General features: G+C 44.1%; 1 protein-coding gene across 3 annotated transcripts in view; it reads left to right on the plus strand.

Annotated features, from left to right (window-relative positions):
• The window catches only part of syngap1b (synaptic Ras GTPase activating protein 1b), a 142,783-nt gene that overhangs the window by 118,065 nt on the left and 5,827 nt on the right, over window positions 1–18,891 (plus strand). Inside the window, exons 11-22 of one of the 3 annotated variants that reach the window (XM_086217831.1) lie at window positions 26–170; window positions 634–778; window positions 910–1,146; window positions 1,697–1,898; window positions 2,480–2,682; window positions 2,779–2,977; window positions 3,347–3,940; window positions 4,951–5,394; window positions 5,655–5,828; window positions 6,262–6,473; window positions 11,876–11,948; window positions 14,208–14,269. In XM_086217831.1, the coding sequence (XP_086073957.1) occupies window positions 26–170; window positions 634–778; window positions 910–1,146; window positions 1,697–1,898; window positions 2,480–2,682; window positions 2,779–2,977; window positions 3,347–3,940; window positions 4,951–5,394; window positions 5,655–5,828; window positions 6,262–6,473; window positions 11,876–11,948; window positions 14,208–14,269 (2,690 nt within the window). Of the gene's footprint in view, window positions 1–25; window positions 171–633; window positions 779–909; window positions 1,147–1,696; window positions 1,899–2,479; window positions 2,683–2,778; window positions 2,978–3,346; window positions 3,941–4,950; window positions 5,395–5,654; window positions 5,829–6,261; window positions 6,474–7,405; window positions 10,746–11,875; window positions 11,949–14,207; window positions 14,270–18,891 lie in introns of those variants that run through there. The other 2 variants (XM_086217832.1, XM_086217833.1) reach the window with 2 other exon arrangements.

Genomic DNA, 18,891 nt, shown 5'->3' on the forward strand with positions numbered 1-18,891 from the left:
CTGATTTTGACTTGTTTTTCTCCAGGACTTCCTGTCAGACATGGCGATGTGTGAGGTAGACAGATTCATCGACCGAGAACACCTTATCTTCAGAGAGAACACTCTGGCCACCAAAGCCATAGAAGAGTACCTCAAACTGATAGGACATAAGTACCTCAAGGATGCTATAGGTGAGTCAGGCTATTTGGGCTCTTCATGTTTACCAGTATTGAAAAGTCACATGCATTGTTGCATTAGTTTCAAAATAATGGGATAATTTGGAAAGTCAAGACTTTGAATTAAAGGATTAATTGATTTAGGGTGGACCCGCGTGTGTGATCCTGCGTCTGGAGTGTTTATCACAATTAAATGTTAAAAAACATCGGTTAAAAATCTGCCATTATGTCTCCCACGTTTATCCTCTCGTGTGAACCGCAAGTTTGTCAATTCCCTCCGCATTACATTTGCTTTGTTTATGTTTTTCGGCAATGTTGCCGGTAATCTCATATGTAATTTGCAGTTGATGGAGAAATCTTTCACGCTCCCATAGAGAAATAGTTTGGACGAAAATTGGTTGTTGTTGCTTTGTGTATTAAGGGCACTCAGATGGTCTTTCTGCAGTTTTGCTTTTACTAATGAAAATGTCATCTGCAGGGGAGTTCATAAGGGCCTTGTATGAGTCAGAGGAAAATTGCGAAGTGGACCCCATGAGAACCCCACCCTCTGTGCTCCCAGACCACCAAGCCAATCTCCGAATGTGCTGTGAACTGGCACTCTGCAAGATTGTTAACTCCCATTGGTGAGTGGTTAGTAAATGAGGGAAAAAATAGGTTCTGAGTGTGGTTATTCCTCTGTATTGAATATGTGTGAGACTTCTTTCACCACGAGCTGAAGCTGTGTGATCCTGACATGAAGTATAACCCCTCAAAGTGTGTTCCCACGAGAGCTCAAAGAAGTATTTGCCTCCTGGAGAGTGCGCTGTGCTGAGAGGGGTCGGGAAGACATCGCTGACCGTCTCATCAGTGGCTCCCTCTTCCTGCGCTTCCTGTGCCCTGCCATCATGTCCCCGTCGCTCTTCAACCTCACCCAGGAGTATCCCGACGAGCAGACATCGCGAACGCTCACCCTCATCGCCAAAGTAGTCCAAAACCTGGCCAATTTCTCCAAGTCAGTTTGATTTATTTTACTTTGTACCCCTTATAGTCAGCCTCATAGTTTTTAATGTCACCCTGCTGACAAACAATGGTTTGTAATGACAGTGTTATCAGCATAGAAGCAGAACTAGGCAAGTTCAGTGTTTGCCCCTCGCTAGTTGAACGACTGGAAATGGGCGTTCGTTCATGGCACAAATTTCCATGGTGATGCAGTTTTGTCAGTGAGTGTAAGTTTGTCCTAATTCTACTGTATGTTTTGCTGGAAAACAAATCGCCAGCCACACAGCAATGCTAAAATTCCAAATTCATTCCTAACCAAATATTCTTTATTTGACATTTTAAATTTAATATTTTTTTGGGATTCACACCGAACTGAAACTGAAACATGAAATTGAACCCTCCTTTAAGATTTACAGAAATAGTGACTCTTATTGACATTTAGTATAACTGACTTGTTTTGTTTTTTGGGTTGTTGTTTTTTTTGCTTGTTCTCACTTCCTCCTCTTGTCTATCCTTATCCACCTACCCCTCTCCTTCCCTCCCATCCGTCCTCCCACCTGCAGGTTTGGCAGTAAAGAGGAGTACATGTGTTTCATGAATGAGTTTTTGGAGATGGAGTGGGGCTCCATGCAGCAGTTCCTGTATGAGATCTCCAACCTGGATAGTGTCAGCAATGCAGGTGGCTTTGAGGGATACATTGACCTGGGCCGGGAGCTGTCGATACTGCACAGTCTCCTCTGGGAGGTCATGGCTCAGCTCAGCAAGGTGAACGCAAACACCACACATCATCCGTGCCTTCATATCCAATATTCAATCCATATAATTCTTTCACCAAATGAGGTCTGACAGCGGTCATTGAGCTAATCGCCGCCAGGGAAATCTCTTTGGTGCCGTGAGGGTCCCTACTGAGCATGCTCTATGGGCAGAGTACCAGAGACTCACGTTAGCTGAGCTGGCCACAGCCATGTAGCCCTTTGCTAACATGGGCCGGGAGGCGAATGTGGCTGAATTATATAATCCTAGATCTCTCTTAGACAACAAAAATCAACATTTTCATATCCAAATCTGGACTGAATTTAAAACTCCTCCAATGCTTCTAAAACAACAACTTGATTCACTTCGTGCCGGTTCAGTTTAGGCCATTGTGATTTCATTTTTTTTAATAGGTCGCTGGATCTGAACGAGGATGTAAGTCATTAATTGGCAAAAAGCCCTCTTTAACTGGCAAATACAGGACAGGAGGTGGAAATGTGGTGGTACGGTTATGAAACTATTACATTACAGTATAATAATAATTTTTTTATCAATCTACTGCAAAAGTCTGTTTATTTTTCCTTCAACTGCAGGATGCCATTATCAAACTGGGTCCTTTGCCCCGCCTCCTGAATGACATTAGCATGGCCTTGCGTAACCCACACCTCCAGAGGCAGCCCAGCCATCAGACAGACAGGGTCCAGGAGAGGCAGACAGACAGGCTGCTGTCACGGCCAAGCTTCAATAGGGGCATTTCATCCGAGTTCCAAAATCTCATGATGCGGGATCTTAATAGGTAGGCTACGTCTGTGTCACTCTGATTATGATCTTTGGGGGTAAAAGTGTGGGAACACATTGCTCCAGAGTGTTCATGTGTCTGTGACCTCCCCAGCTCTATAGATATCACTCGCTTGCCTTCCCCTACCTCCACCGGTGGGATCATGCCATCCCGCTCCCAGATGAGTTTTCAGGACCGTGATCACCCCCATCGAGCCTCCAAAGACATGTTTTATGTATCACGCCCTCCCCTGGCCCGATCCAGCCCAGCCTACTGCACAAGCAGCTCGGACATCACGGAGCCAGACCCTAAGGTGAGTTTTGTCATGCTAACCAGGGGAATCATCATCTCATCCGCCAGGTTTACCTTTATCAAACTGAGATTAGTATGACGTGCATGTTAGTCATACTTAATAGAATCTGCCATCATGTGATCAAGGCTGTAGTTTATCATGACATCTGCTTTTTTTCCACTGATTCACCATGCAACTCATCCTAGCGGTATTTCCTGGGAAATACATTCCGATATCCAGGCCTCGCGGTAAAAACACCCTCACCACCCTCACCCATACCATCCGTGGCCACCTAACATGATAAAATAACAGGGGGCGCACTAGCCCCTCATATCCCTTATTATTTAGGTGCTCAGTGTCAATAAAAGCGTATCTATGATGGACCTCCAGGATTCCCGAATGAACAGCGTGTCTAACCTGCAGTCGGTGGACATGCTCAACTCCTCCCAGGCCTCCATCGCCGGCATGGGCAGCTTCGGTGGGCTGAGCAGCGGAGGCGGTGGCGGCCTGGGGTCGGGCCTGAGCAGCCAGCTGCGGGCCGGTGGGAGGTTGTCAGCTGGCTCTGGCGGCTCCAGCATGTCCGGCGGCCTTCGGCTGAGCCAGCTGAGCCAGATGGGCACCACCACCGACTCGCTATCCCAGCAGCAGCAACAGCAGGCCGCCGCCATGCGCTACCCGCTTTCCTTCCAGAATCCCCTCTTTCATCTGGCGACTGCTGATGGGCCTCAACAGCAACAGCTCCACCACCAGCACAGCCGGGCTCAACCCCCAGCACCCCTGCTCCTGGCCCCAGAGCCTGAACCATCTCACCAGACCTACATCCCGCAGTTCGCCCACGGGGGGTTCTCTCGCAGTGAGGACCTGTCCACCCTCAGGACCAGGGACGGTCACCTGGGCCAACCCAGCATCATCCACTCACACAGCTACAGTGACGACTACAGCAGGGCTGACTATGGACGGAGGCAGATGTCCGTGCATATGCAGGTACATGGATGTTCGTTGCGTTTGAAGCCACTTGTGTAGATTTTCATCTTTCACATTGGTCTGAGTTTTCAGACCAGGGTGCAACCTAACAGAAGATAAGATCTGTGGCTGACTTTGGGTTTTTTTTTTGTCTTCAACTGATAAGTTGATGACAAAAATAGATTTCTGCTCTCCTAAACCCATGTCTTGTGTTTTGAAATTAAAAGGGATATATTTTATATGTCTCACCTGTCTTTGCATAAATTTAGCTGAATACCATTTGTCCACCATCTGCAGAGATGGATAATTCCATCTCCATCCTTCGATACAGCCAATCACTTCATTTCTGACCATATAAAGTTACCTCCATATGACACTTAAGTCCATTTAGATGGTGATGTTGTTAAAACCAAAACCCGTCTGTCCGTGATATTTAAGCTCAAGTTTATTTACGATCTTTGTGGTGCCCTGGCTGGGACTCACTCAAACACAAACTCCTCTTCCACATCCCCATCAATGAGGGAATATTTCACTGATGTTACACCTGAGTGTTGGTATAAAAGTAAATGAAGACAGAAGGGAGCAGCAGAGGTAGTTACAGCGGCGAGAGGGACGACCAGACCTGCGCGACAGCTAATTCCAAACGAGGAAGCTGCTGAGTTTACAACTCACGCTGCTGTTGTTGAATGACAAAATTCATTTGTGGTTGGTTCTGTCTCAGCAAACAAGGCTCCAAAAGTAAAAGCAAAGCTCAAGCAAATTCTGGAAGTTTTCCAATGAACTTTGGTGATGTTGTTGTTGTTCTCTCTCTCTCTCTCTCTCTCTCTCTCTCTGGCCACTAGAGGACTCTGTGCATTTAACCGCAGTGCTGAACGATATTTTGCCACAGGCGTTTTTTGGTTTTTCTTGCCCCTCACTAATAAAACATGACCTCACAGGCTTATTTCAAAGTTTCCGTATTTGTCCAAAACAGGCTTTAGTCAAGGAATGTAGATGCTAACTTGTTTTTTTTTACTTGTTTATTTTCGAAGGATAACATCCAACAGCAACAACAAATGATGGGCATGACCTCCCAGACAGGAACGTCCCACTCTTCCCTGGCCACAACACCTCCCTCCACAGTCCAACCCATGCGCCAGAGCTCTATTGCCCCGCCTCCCACCCAGCGCGTCAAATCCCAGACCTCCCATCAGCTGTCTGTCAGTGCAGCCGCTGCCCCGGCCGCTCCAGCGAAAACACGGCCACAGAGCGGGAATCTCCTCCAGTCACCAGAGTCGGGCTACGGCGGCAGGCAGCACGGGTCCAGGCAGCTGTCCGTCAAAGACAACACGGCGCCGGGCCTGCCTCACCAGCAGAGCTCCGTCAGGGAAAGCCAGAGTCCACAGGGAACTACCAGTCCCAGCACTCAACAGTCACCACAGCAGCAGTCTCAGCAACAGCAACAACACCTGCTCAAACCCACCATGAGTAAACAGGTAATCATCCTCTCTGTGGCGCTCCAGCTGATCTGTCAGCAACTCCCGGGTTATTCCTCAACGATGTGCAAGATATCAGTCAGTGTATCCGTTTGCAAGTGTGTGTGTTTGACACTCACGCTGAACAAAGTGTCCCACCAGGGGCTGCTCATGCTCAAAATAACGGAGCATGTGCAAATTTGGACAAAAGCCTTGTTATTGAGGCTCAGTCACTAAGGAACCCATGTTCTCATATTCAGTGTGCTGGTGTCTTTCCCCAGGGCTCCCAGTCTCCATCCACCCTAAATCCCCCGACCCCAGCCAATGAGAGAACAGTGGCCTGGGTCTCCAACATGCCACATCTGTCGGCTGACATTGAAAGTTCGCGGATTGACCGGGAAGATTTCAAACTGAAGGAGTACTCGAAGAGCATGGATGAGTCACGCATGGACAGGGTGGGTGTCACTTATAAACTTTCAAATTAAAAGCCTTTTAGTCACTGAAACATGAACATCATTTCTGAGCAGATGGTCCCGACACAAAGGTCCAGAGGTCTCGAAATACTGTGAGAAACAGCAGGCATAAATGAAAGTCATGAATCTGTGTGGTAGATTTATGGAAGGGCACCACCCTCATGGTGCAGTACTTGCGGGCAAGTTTCTGCTTGACAGCCTGTGTTGTAGATTTATTTATTGAGCTTTTCAGATACACTGTGTAGCCTAGTTTATTCCCTCCAAACAGAATGATGGAAACTCACCTCACTCGCATTGCCCCATTTTTTTCCCCACTGTTTGCTTACAATTTGCTCGACTCTTACACAGAAACAGGACTTCTACCTGGGTGTAAACACTTCTAATGTCGCGTTCCCTCGCTGTGCGTCTGTCTCAGGTGCGGGAGTACGAGGAGGAGATCAACTCCCTGAAGGAGCGCCTGATGATGTCCCACAAGAAGCTGGAGGAGTACGAGCGGAGGCTCCTCACGCAGGAGCAACAGACCAATAAGATTCTCCTACAGTACCAGAATCGACTGGAGGACAGTGAGAGGAGGCTACGGCAACAGCAACTGGAGAAAGACTCCCAAATTAAAGGAATAATTAGCAGGTAAATGGAGGCTGTTGTTGGGATGGAGGGAAAAAGACAGCTGAGACTTCTCGTGTCTTTAATAGGGAGGCCGTGGGCGGGCCACATTGACTTCTTATGAGCGTTGGTGAATAGACTATATGAGTTTTCCTGATTAAAATGATTTATAGTCTTTCTGAGGAGGAAGGTGACAGACTGCAACATTGGCATATTGGATTCTATTTAAGAGACATGAAGCAGAGATACTCTTCCCTAAAAGACATATATGGCTCATTGGAATAGGACTCTATTTACCAGCGGCTATCTTGCAAAGTGTATTAGGAGGTTGGTTTCTGTTTCATAAAGCCCCGCGGCCATGGGAGCAAGGCAGGGAGCTGTATATTGAAAGCCAAAGCTGCAGACATGTAATGAGTGGCAAATTAAATGAGAGACTATAAGGAGGACAGAGATCTGTATCTTCTTTAATAAGCATGCTGGGCTCTCTCCCTTGGTGGTTGTTTCATTTCAACTGACTTAAGCCGGACAAAGACGTCTTTGATTGTCCTTTAAACTCTTCTTGTAGAAAATCTGCTATTCACAAAATGGTTTATTCACAAACATTGCATCTGAATGACTGTGGAGAACTCCCGATGAGTCCTTATTGGGTGCTTGTGTGAAACGTAATGGAGCAGCTAAGAGTTAGTTTTCATTGATCGGCCTCAAAATTAAGAAGCTGACGGGGAAAAGGGTGGAATATTGATCATATCTCAGCTGTATTCAGGCACCAAATGTTTGTTGTGTTCTAAAGATTCCTCAGCGCTGCTCAAATGTATTCATTTGTTTTGATTTTCTGGAGTTAAAAAGCTGTGTAAGGAAAAAAAAGAGTTTACTGTGTTCTTGTTCACATCTTATAGTCTGAAACTGAAGGGTGGATAACTGTGACAGAGAATATTGCCACTTCTAATCCACTCCAGGAAAGAAGACATGGAATGAAGACAGAGACAGTCCTGCTCGTCCTTAAAGGGAAAGCATCTCCTAACGTCCTAACCTTGTATATAAAACCAGCATTAACACCCCCGCCCCCGTATCCTTGTGCTGTTGCACTCGGCCACATTGCTTGCTTTTAACTGGATCTCGAGATCATTTAGTGTGATTCCACTTATAGCTTCACTTTCAATTGACTCTCTCACGAGATTGCAATCCAGCACAAGAGGATTTAAAATTTGATACTTGTGAAACATGGCTGCACTTTTTAAAAGCAAAGGACCTTCAGGCACAGGACTATGGAAGACTGTGGTTTAATATCAGCTCTTCCATTTTAAATCGGGGTGAAGCGTGTTCACGGAAGGACTGCTGGTGTATCTTTCTACGGTGTGAACACAGGGATCTGTCTCCTTTTTTTGGCATTGACTCAATGCTACGATGCAAGGAGAGCATCACTGACTTGGTGAAGATTCACGCATCAAGGCATAAATATATACATATATAAATATATACATATGTGTGCATATATATATATATATGTATATGCCTCATGATAGAGAAACTTTATGAGAGCACTTAAAAACACGACTCCCCTGGAGTACAAAAGTGAATACGACCAATCTGCTGCACAGCTCCAAGACAAGGTGCAGGAGACTTTAATCATCTGACCACACAAGGATCCATTAAGTAGCATATCTGGATGCTTCCGATGTTACTCAGAGAGCCAGATGATGTCACGAAAAGCGTTGCAAGACTTTTGCGTCATCTGGACACAAGGCAAAGAGTGTGGATGCCAAGAATCATGGTCTCAGGCCATCCTAGTGTACTGATTTGATCCCCCAAATCTTAGCAAAATGAGTGTAAACACAGCCTTATGTTGTCACATTTTTATCTCAAATTGACATCATGTTCAACTTCCACATTCAAGTATGATATGTTGATGCAAATGTGAGCTCAGGTTCTGCGAAAGGAGTGTCTTGAATTCACGGCTCCTTTGCAGGCTTGAAAAATCTCTCGATCTGCAGATTTTGAGTTTCAGAGAAGCCTTAATGTTCTGTGCATTGACTTTTTTTCTTTAAGCTCAGAGCAAATCCAGTATCTGTCATCAGACCAGGTAACCTTTTTGTTCCAAACAATCTAATTTAAACCAAAGCCATATATTGAGTTATAGGTCATGCTAGGTGAAAGCGTTACTTCACCCAGAAAGAGTATTTTGCTTTTCAAGTATTCACAAATAGGTGTGGAAAGTGTGTTTTTCCCTCATTTGCTACTTCTTTGTGAGTCTAGAATGCAGTAGGAGCCAGCCATGTAGATTTAGCTTGAAGCTAATGGCAAATGATGGCTAACAACAGCAAAACTGACCAAAAACACTCATTTACAAACCCTCCAGCACGTTACCCCGTACGATCCACGGCGTCTTCATCCAGCTGTATGCCGAGTGTGAGCTAAAAACTCAAATATGTGCAGCTGACACTTCCTCCATTCTGGAATCACAAAGAAGTGATGCGAGAGAGAGAGAAAAAATTTATTTGTTAGGCTACAACAATTTTTTTGTGTGAAGTATCTCTTCAATTCCACAGAAACACTGAATCCACTTTACCTGTAGCACTTGTATTTATTTATTTTTTTTCCCTCAATCGGCTACAGGCTCTCCTTTTTTTCTTATTGTCAGAATATTTTATTGCATTTTGGTAGTTATAAATATGATTGAGACTATTTATCTTCCTCAAGCTGTTTGCTGTGAACTGAAGTAGATGTACGTTGTGGAGAGATGCAGTAGGGGAAAATAAATCAATGGTCATAATTGTACCTGTCATATCTATTTTTACCTATAATCCATAGCATATTAAAGTCTGTGATGCAAGAGCCATATCAATAATAATATATTAAATATATATGAAGTCTATTGAGAGTGAGATTATAAAGTATTTTAACCTTGCAATAGCTAATTTTAGCAGGAGAAGCGCAATAATAGACACAATAGTTGTGCTGTTTGTGCAGAAGCACACGCAGCACCCAGACGACGTGTATTGTATGCATTTTGTGTACATAAAGAAACTTCCTGCCAAAATCTTTTACCAGGTGCCATCTACAGTATCTAAACAACAAAAAGAAAGACCTGGAATACTGTAAAGTACCACCGAGACGATACGACAACGCGACCTGACTCTTTGACACTTCTGCAAAGTGTTTCTCTTTAGTTCTCAACTTGATTTTGGCTTCTTTTCTGTATGGTGTTTTTTTTAAATCTGCATTTTTAAATGAATGACTGCCATGGATATTTATTAAAGAGAACAAAAACATGTTTGATTTTGCTGTACATGCTTGCGTCATTGGTTGTGTCCAGTGACATGGTGATGGGGATAGTCGTCTAAGAGAGTTCAACAGTACTGTCTCTGAACTTATGCAGTTACAATGCGATTCTTCTTGTTCCCCTCTCCAGAGATATAGATAATATCCTGGTGTGAGTGTATCCGCCTCTCTTTTGTAGCAAGAGTATATTGGTAGGCTTTATGGATTGTACTACGGCAAAACTTCTGTTTAAATCTTGCAAATGAATTCATAGTGGTGATGACTTTTGGCTTTGGTGTGCGTGCGTGCGTGCGTGCGTGCGTGCGTGCGTGTGTGTGTGCGTAATCAGTTTGGGTCCGACTTGCGTGGCTCGTAGCAACAGCCAAGGGTTGTTTTTTTTTTGTTGTTGTTGTTTTGTTTTTAATTCACTTTTCACGCAGACCTTTGTCAAATAGTTGCAAATAATTCTCGGGTTTGTTTTAAGCCGACGGCTGCGCTGCAATCAGATGTTGAGAGGTAAGTTTTCAATCACTTTTTAGCACCAAAAAAAAAAAAAAAAAAAAAAAAAAAAACTTTAAAAAAATAACCAAAAACTTAAAAAAAACCAAACCAAAACAAAACAACAGGAGCTATTTGCAGCTGCTGTTTGACGCAGGTCTGCTGTTTCCTTTCAGTTTTCATCCGATTTGACACCTTTGTCTCTTGCCTTTTTCTCTGTAGCAAAATATTCAGACATTGTGACCTCATGTTGGTGGACATTGTTTTGACGACGTGTACGACTTGACCTCAAAAGCACACTACTTGAAGTACAACTGGATATAAGATCTTTTTCTTTCCTTTTTTTTTTTTTTTTTTGGTAACACATCACCCACATGAATCATTGTCTGCCTTTTGAAGTCATGTCAGAATCTTGATGCTGTATACCCATGTTACATTCCATTGTTTTTTGAGACAGTGCTAATATTTCTGTCTGTGCTTATGATTGATTCTTTCCTTTTCTTCCTCTTCTTTTGTAAAATAACTCTCGACACTGTACGTTATTTATGGAATAAAACATCCAAACGCTTCTGTTTGAAACTTCACCTGTGGATTTTCGTTCTTTATTGTCGAACATGTGCTTCTCTGTGCTCTGAATAAAAGGATCTTGAATGTGTAAATGAGACACACAATATGCCAAAGAGCCTACTGGTTGATTGGTGATATTGAGTTTTTTTTGCATTGAAACATGCTGCCAATTAAATGTCTCTCAGTTGATTGGCTACTTTACACGGATAATTTGTGCATTTGCTAAGTCACTCATCCATCCATCTTTACATGACAACTGGGGAAACATTCACATTGCAAGGCTGTCTGTTCTTGTTCTGAACCAAACTGAAAACCTTGTCATACAAGTGGAAAGTCATAAATCAGATGAAATGAAATCCATCATGGCCGAGGCTATTTTTTACTCGCAGTAACTTCTATTTGGCATTGATCACCAGCATAACAATATCCACGGTTGGGCCAGTTGGCAGCGCAACTGTGAGATAACCCTGTGTGAGAAATATCCTTGAATGACCCAATCTGGAGTAAATCCCTGGCACTTGGATAATCAGTAGAGCTGGGAAACCTGCACTGTCCGCTGGCTCATGAAAACTGCAGCAGTAAGTCTTTGAAATTACAAGTCAAAGGATTTTCCACCAGTGCCTTGGTCAGTCCATGTTACGTAAGATGGTCAATTCCCTGGGGATGATCAGAATCGGTTACCGAGCCGTTCAGTAATTGCCTCCAGTTGGCTGTAATTACTCTGTGAAAACAACTTAAATCGGGTAAAAGAAACTGCTTTGATGAATCCCAAAGGGTGAGAAGAAGGAGGGGGGGGGCTCCGCCAGTGAAAATGGGCATTGCCTGGGAAAGCAAGGCTTTGGTTACTGCTGCTGAAGGTTTGAATGGGCTTGACAGGACTGGTCGGCCTGTCAGAGTTAGAATTGAGGTCCAGGTAACCGGCATCTTTCACCGTGCTGCTGTTCAGACAGATGTTAAAGATGCTCTGAAAGCATGTCCAGTATCATCTTGATTTCCTAATGCTCCCTCTCTTTCTGCCATCCCCTCCCTCCCTCCCTCCTCTCTCTCTCTCTCTCTCTCTCTCTCTGTCTCTCCCTCTCTCCCTCTCTCTCTCTGCTTCCAAGACTCATGGCTGTGGAGGATGAGTTAAGGGGAGGACCCATCATTGAGCCAAAAACCAGGATTTTCGCTGATCAGGTCTGTGAGACTGCTTCTTCTCTTGTCGAGTCCATAACGGTGGCCCGTGCTATCTTCTCTTTCTCTCTCTCTCTCTTTTTTTTTTGTCTCTGCTGCTGTTATGAATTTGTCTGCCGTGTGGTCCCTCTGACTGTCTTGCCCTGTCCCTCACTTGTCCCCCGTGTTTGGGTTCGACTGCTACCTGTCTGCCAGTATACCTGGGAGCCTTGACCGTGGAGGAGTTTTGCTTTGTGCGCTCCTCAGCTCGAGCTATGGAGATGTCTAGCTGGGTTTGTGCGTGTACATCCGGGTCTGTGATGCTGGTCTTGTAGTGGGTTGTGTCATTTGTCTCTGCCGAGCATGTCCCGCTCAACACGCCTTCACCTCGAAGCCGACACGCTAACGAACACGTGAACTGTTGCTGCGTGGTGGTGGTGATGATGCCGGCCATGGTTCTTCTGGAGCTTCTATTCTGTCTTGTCATGCTCTCAACCCCCCCACCCCCACCCCCACCACCACCATCACCCACTTCTTATCCTGTCCAATTCAACCAGCCCACATTCAAGCATGACTCATGCAGTAAATATAGTGTGTTTACGTAAACACGCGTGTTTATTTGTAGACTTATAACATGCATTTAAGGGGAAACAAGTGAGGAGAGCAGAGGAATGAAAACTATTCTGCTCATTTGGTTGATGCATTTCTCTAACCAGCCGGCTTGTTGTTACATTTTTACTCGAGGACAGTCGCGTGTCTGTCTTGATCTATTTGCATCTGTGACATACATGCGAGCCGCATGTCAAGAAAACACAAAAACGTGAGAAAACGCCATGCAGCGTTTCTAAAGGTCGTTCACCAGAGGTTAAGGATGACACGCTGGACAGGCTTGTTCTGTTTCTTCCTTCGTTTCCATGTTTTGTAACTTATTTTCCGAAGACGTCAGTGATGAGTTCTTGGTTAATTCAAGCAAAAGAGGCTAAAATTCTTTTTTTTTTTTCTGCTCATTTTGTTTCCTCGGATAAACCAAGAGGCACAAATCATGACGACAACAGCAGGAACGAAACAAACGTCTGAAATGAATCACTTTTAAACGTCCTCTCTCCATAACTTGGTTGACCTTTGACTCACTGCGGCACTTTCCTGTCTTGCGCTTTCTTGATTTTCCTTTTTTTTTTTTTTTTTTTTTTAATAATTAAAAGGACGATAACCACAAGGGTTAAAAACTAAGTTACCATAATTTAGAAAAATACCCCCCAAAAAATGTACTCATGTAAAAAAATTTAAAAAAGTGATCAAATTTGCACCAAAAAAACAACGAATAGCAATACAAAAACATGGAGTTAAAAAAAAGCAATCAGGATTCGATGAATCAACGTTCGAACACTTATTGTTCTACACTGTTGCTGTGCCAGTTTCACCGGCGTCATCCTAACTCTAATTACTTAGTAAGACCTTTGATACATTTCTTTCAGTTTGAGCCAGCACACATCGTGGCTTGTGTGTCTTACCTGACTGCCACCGCCTGTGTGAGCTTGGTGCTGCAGGCGCATCAACGAGGGAAACTCTTCCTGAGTTTGCCGTCACTTTAATTCCTGCTTTTTGTTTGTTTGTTTTGTTCATACATGACGTGATCGCGTTCTTTTGTGTGTTGCAACCTCTTGGATGTTGAGTGTTTGCGAGTGTGTGGGAACCCTCTCTCCTCTGTGTGTTTTTTGACATGGTGTTGATTTAATTCTGGGTCTTTTGACTGTTTTTTTTTAGACCACTGCAGGTTTGGCACGTCCTCTCACAGGTTGATCCCAACCGGGAATCTTGCAGGATTCACTTTCAAAAAAATGTTTTGGATTCATCGACTGTTCGAGTTGCAGATGTGGCTCGGAGTTTTAACGCCTCTTTCTCCCCCTGTATCAAGCATGATGTGTGCTTACGACGCTCTGCATGGCATGCTGCTCTGACGCTCAGGCACTGGACTTGCCTGACGATGCGTGTGTGTGCGTGTGTGTGTGTGTGTGTGTGTGTGCGTGTGTGGTTGTCATTATGTATGTGTGTTTCTGAGCATTTTTTATTGTTGTGTGTTTTCTGTTCTGTTTCTGTTGCGCATCGTGTTTGTGCTGTTGTTGTACGAGTGGCTGTTGTTCCCCTCGACCTTCACTGCCCTTCTGAATCCTCAACTTCCCTTCCTCTTTCACTCCTCCTCACACTTCCTGCTTTGACCCCTCCCCCTCCTCTCCTCTTCTTTCCTCTCCTCCTTTGTTGATGAGATACGGTGATTTCTCTTAGGGGAGGCGTCAGTCCATCCTAGTGCAGCCCCGTCTCGCGCCTGTCCCACCCCGAGTATCCAGGTAATAAACAAACCGGCAAACTCTCACTCTCCATCCATAACCTGCTGCCTCTCTCTACCTCTGCTGTTCTCTGTGTGAGTCCCTGTCCACATGCAGCACCCTGTGACCTCACTGCGAGCCAACACACTGTCCGGCCCACTTCCATTTACCTCTGAGACAAAAGGGGCCTGTCACAGGACATTTGCACAGATGTCACTGATGGTTGTGGGACAGAGTTCTGGGTTGAAGGAGTGACAACAACCAACTTGTTACACAACAGCAAGCTTTTGCTCCGAGACAGCAAGTGCAGCTCGCCAGCTGTCAATCATCGGTCACAGTTAGCATGCAGCACTGGGCTCTATAATCCAGGGACGCGCAAGCAAAGAAAACAAGCAGGGAGACCAAATACGCAACGCTGAGTACAAACGAGCAACATTGGCGTTGCGACTAAAACGAGCCACTGACAGAAGCCAGTCATATTTTTAGAGTCCCTCTCAAAGCCGGCTGTGGCAAAACTTACTGTAATAAAATATTGCTGCTTTCATAGTGAAGCCAAAATCGCTGCACGGGAAGGGATTTGTGTAAGTAACCGATCCAGGGTCCCTCTAGTCCAGTTCGAGGCAGTAATGCACCGACGTGCTTGTTGATGAACTTGCCAATAAACAGAAGAAGGAGCTGATCGTTTCCAAACTAGACAATGAAACGATTTCTAATTCCCTTCGTCTCACTAGAATGCCCTCCACCAGGCAACTGTGTCTTAAATACCTCGGCTACAAATGTTGGCTGCTTGGCGAGATTTAGAGTTGATTCAGTCGCAAGTTCGCAGTCAGCAGGCCACTGTTCAGCTGTTACAAGCTAGCAGGCACAGTTAGCTTACTTCTTCGCAATATTTTTTCTCCACCGGCGAAAATAAAATTTAAAATGATTCTTTGATTTAAGAAAAAAATCGAAGGTACGAGCTTGTTTGCGGGTATGAGAAGTCTGCATATTCTCTAAATTTTCTTGTTTTTTTTTGTGGTTTTGTTGTCACCCTTCAACACAACAACAGTCCGTCTGCACTCAAACTGGGAATATTCTGTGACAGACAACTGGGACTGAGAGCACCTAACACACCTGGGCAGAAACACACAGAAAGAAGAATCCCAGTAGCTGCTAAACTGTAAAATGGCTTTTGAAAATTTTCGGCATCAAATGGTTTGTTTGTGACGGTTTTAGCCCTCCACAAATGAAAATGCCATGACTTATTCACACACTTCACACTACACACACACACACACACAACTCAGTCTTACCTAGCAACCGCAGGATGAATACGATGCCATAATTCAAAACAAAGAATAATAAAATCGATATCTTTGGACAGCTTGTTTGAAAGGTTGAACCTTGGCCTGCGTGATGTTTGGTGAGCAAAATCTGCAAAAATAGAAATTCACAGGTTTATAACCTGCTGCCTAACCGCTGCCTTGAAAAGTTCTTGTTTATTTGTTGTTGTTGTTGTTGTTGTTTTTCCACTCCATGTTTGAACTTACATGCGCACTGATGGCAATATTCCCACTATTGGCCATATCCTGAGTCTGAAACCTGAAAGTACCAATGTTGGGAAAGACTTTGAACGTACAGATTTCAGGTACAACGAGGCAAGAACCATTTTGAATGTTTGTGAGCCTGAAAAGCTCGTAGCTTCCGGCAGCAGTGTGCGGGAGCTCTCGTGTGACCCCCTGGCGCGTTGTCTTCTTGTTACCGAGGACGTGGCAGGCACGGGTGTCAAAATCCGTTATTTAGCCTAGCCACTTAGCTCGTTAGTTAACATTCAGTAGGGTCAAAATTCAGTTCCAATCTGGCAAAAACCTCATCAAAAGATTTCGATGTGTCAGAGTATTGATTTCAGTTTTGAAACTATGGCATGATATTCTTCCCCCAGCGACCCACAGATGCCAACACCTGTATGAGCAGCTAGTTTTCGCGTCATATACGGAGAGCTTCCTGTAACTCTTTGCATTGGGTAAATCACTGAAATGCAGAGAAATGCAAATCAATCAATGATTGCCATTGATTCTTCCTGTCCACTATTTTCCAGTGTTGGCATTTTTAAAGTTTTACTCAACCTCTCATCGCATTCAGTTGTCACCTCACCCTGTCACCCGCTCTTGTTTAACTTTGATTGCAATCGGCAGAAAAATACAGGCAGGACCAGACGCAGAACTCTGCTCCCCCCCCACCCCACCCCCCCTCCGGTCCCTCTTAGTACAACCTTGGACACATAACCATAGATTTTGTTGAACGTACTTAGTTAAAGACAGCGTTCCGGTCTTCAGGGACAGCGTCTGAGTTATTTATAGATGAGGAACATCGCCCCCTCCTCAGAGGCCTCACTGTTCCTGGGTTTGTGGAGTCTCGGGTCTGGAAGTGTGTCGTTTCTGGTCCGACTCCAACAAGAAGCTCCTTTGTTAACTTCAAAACTCAAGACACGAAGATTTTTGAGTGGTGGTGGTGGTGGTGAAGCAAAATGTTGTTTTTCACGCTTCTCTGGAAGGGCAGCTTTTACCTCTACGCCCTCGTCAGCGCGCGTGTCGATGGAGGGGGACGATCCGTGATTCACATCATCGCTCGCTGAAGTTACCTCTCAAAATGAAGGGTTGTTTTTGTTTTGTTTTGCTTTTTACCATAAAATACTTTCTCTTCGATCGACGGCAACACTACAATATCTATAACCTTATGTTTAAGATTAATTTACCACACACAATTCAGATGGGGTGCACTTTGAATTATTCATTTTCAGGTCATACGAGTCTTTGCTATGTATACAGATATTTGTTCAAATGTATTTTAATCACAGTTTTGCTTTTAATTTACCCAAAGCTATTCAGTGGAACACAGCCACCAAAACAACAACAACAACCTAAAGTCATTGTGTACGTTGTTTTTTCTAACTGTGTGTAAAGTTGCGGTGGTGGTGTGCATTTTTATTTATAATTTTTGAAATCGGGGGCAGTTGTTATGAATTATTTTAGTAAAAAATATGAAGTGTGTAGGCTTCATCGTATTCTGGTAATTATCTCGTACTTATATAGCAGCAATAAGGGGTACATGTAATATAATTCTGCTGCATTTTCCTACACACATAAACATACATTCCCATTCAGTTTTTCATCCCCACCCCCCACCCCCACCCCACCCCAACCCCCCAGCACGCCCCGGACATAAACACGGGAATTATGGGAAATCTCCGTATCTGACCCGCTCCTTCCCTGAAGAACACTGATTAATGTGCACATGTTGTTGTATCTTTTTTTGTGTTTTTCCTGTGTCTTCCAGTGTGTTTCTGATATTTATGTGTTTTTGCCACATTATTTGGTTGAATGATGTCGACTGTGGTTAATGTGCGTCTGATGACGTGTCGATTATTATTTTTTGTTTGTCTGTCTGTCTGTCTGTTTGTTTCCGCGTACCAGTTAGAGCTCGTAAGGCTTACGTTTAACTTTACGACTCCATACTGACCGAGCCAGTATTCACAAATGGATTTTATTGGAAGTGTGGAGAGGTTTTTACAGTTTGCTCATGACTTATTGATTGGAGATTGGAGGAGATGGGTAAGGAACTGTCTACGATTCGCCACATGCATCATTTACTACACTTAGCATCTCAGTGCTCCATTAAGTGTTTTGTGTTTCTGTCGCCGGTACTCCAGTTTTCATTAGCATAACACACTCTCACAGCAAGATGTAATTGACTGTAATCAGACACTACACGCCGACAGAGTGTGAAGCAAGTTTGGTAAGTTTAAAGAAAAAGAAAGAAGAGAAAAAGAAAAAAGGATGTCAGTAAACATTTTACCATGTCTTTGTTCAGCTGCTTGATATCTGGAGTTTAATAGACATGTGTATTGGTCTACACATGGATATTAAACCGTCCTGTTGGTCGTGTTCTGGGAAGTGTCATTGGATTCATGTTACTGGCATCCTGCAACCGTCTGATAGCTGTTCATAGCACCAGTTAGGAAATGTTTTCATTCATTTTGGTTCTGATTGAGAAGAGAAAAGGCCCCGCTAATTCACATCCAATTGGAGGGGGGGGGGGGGGGGGGGGGGGGGTAATGTGGTTGTTTTTCCTTTCTTGTTTTTCTTTTTTTTTTTTTTTTAAGTGGAATGGAAACACCTCAGCACGGACACACCCATCAGCAGGGATCACATGGTCCTTTTCATGTTCTCTGCTGTATGCGAACTATTCCTCCTCCTCCCCCCCGACTTTCCCCTCCATAACACTTCATTTGTTACAGTATCTCATACTTCTTGTACCTGATATACATTTTTTTTTTTTTTTTCCACTTTTGAGCTGGGATGGTAAATTGCTGCACATACTTTTAGATGGAGATACACTTAGATTTTCACCGGAACAAAGTCGCTGTAATTACGTCTAAATGCCGCACTGAAATAAGCCAAGCAGGACAAATCAAGTGTAATTATTTCAAGAGGTTTCGTGGTGGTTTAACTGTGAATTTCAGCTTTAAAACTGATTCTATATTCCAATCATCCCCCGCTAGCTCTTGGTATCATTATGTTCTCAGAGTTGGTAAAATAATTCTTTTCTCTTCCCACTGATCCTTCGCAGACTCCAGTGAACGAGACTGGGAGTGAAGGCTTGAT

Source organism: Aulostomus chinensis, chromosome 11, assembly GCF_037954235.1.
Source record: "Aulostomus chinensis isolate RoL2024-O1b breed Wild chromosome 11, RoL_Achi_v1.0, whole genome shotgun sequence".
Classification (NCBI taxonomy): domain Eukaryota; kingdom Metazoa; phylum Chordata; class Actinopteri; order Syngnathiformes; family Aulostomidae; genus Aulostomus; species Aulostomus chinensis.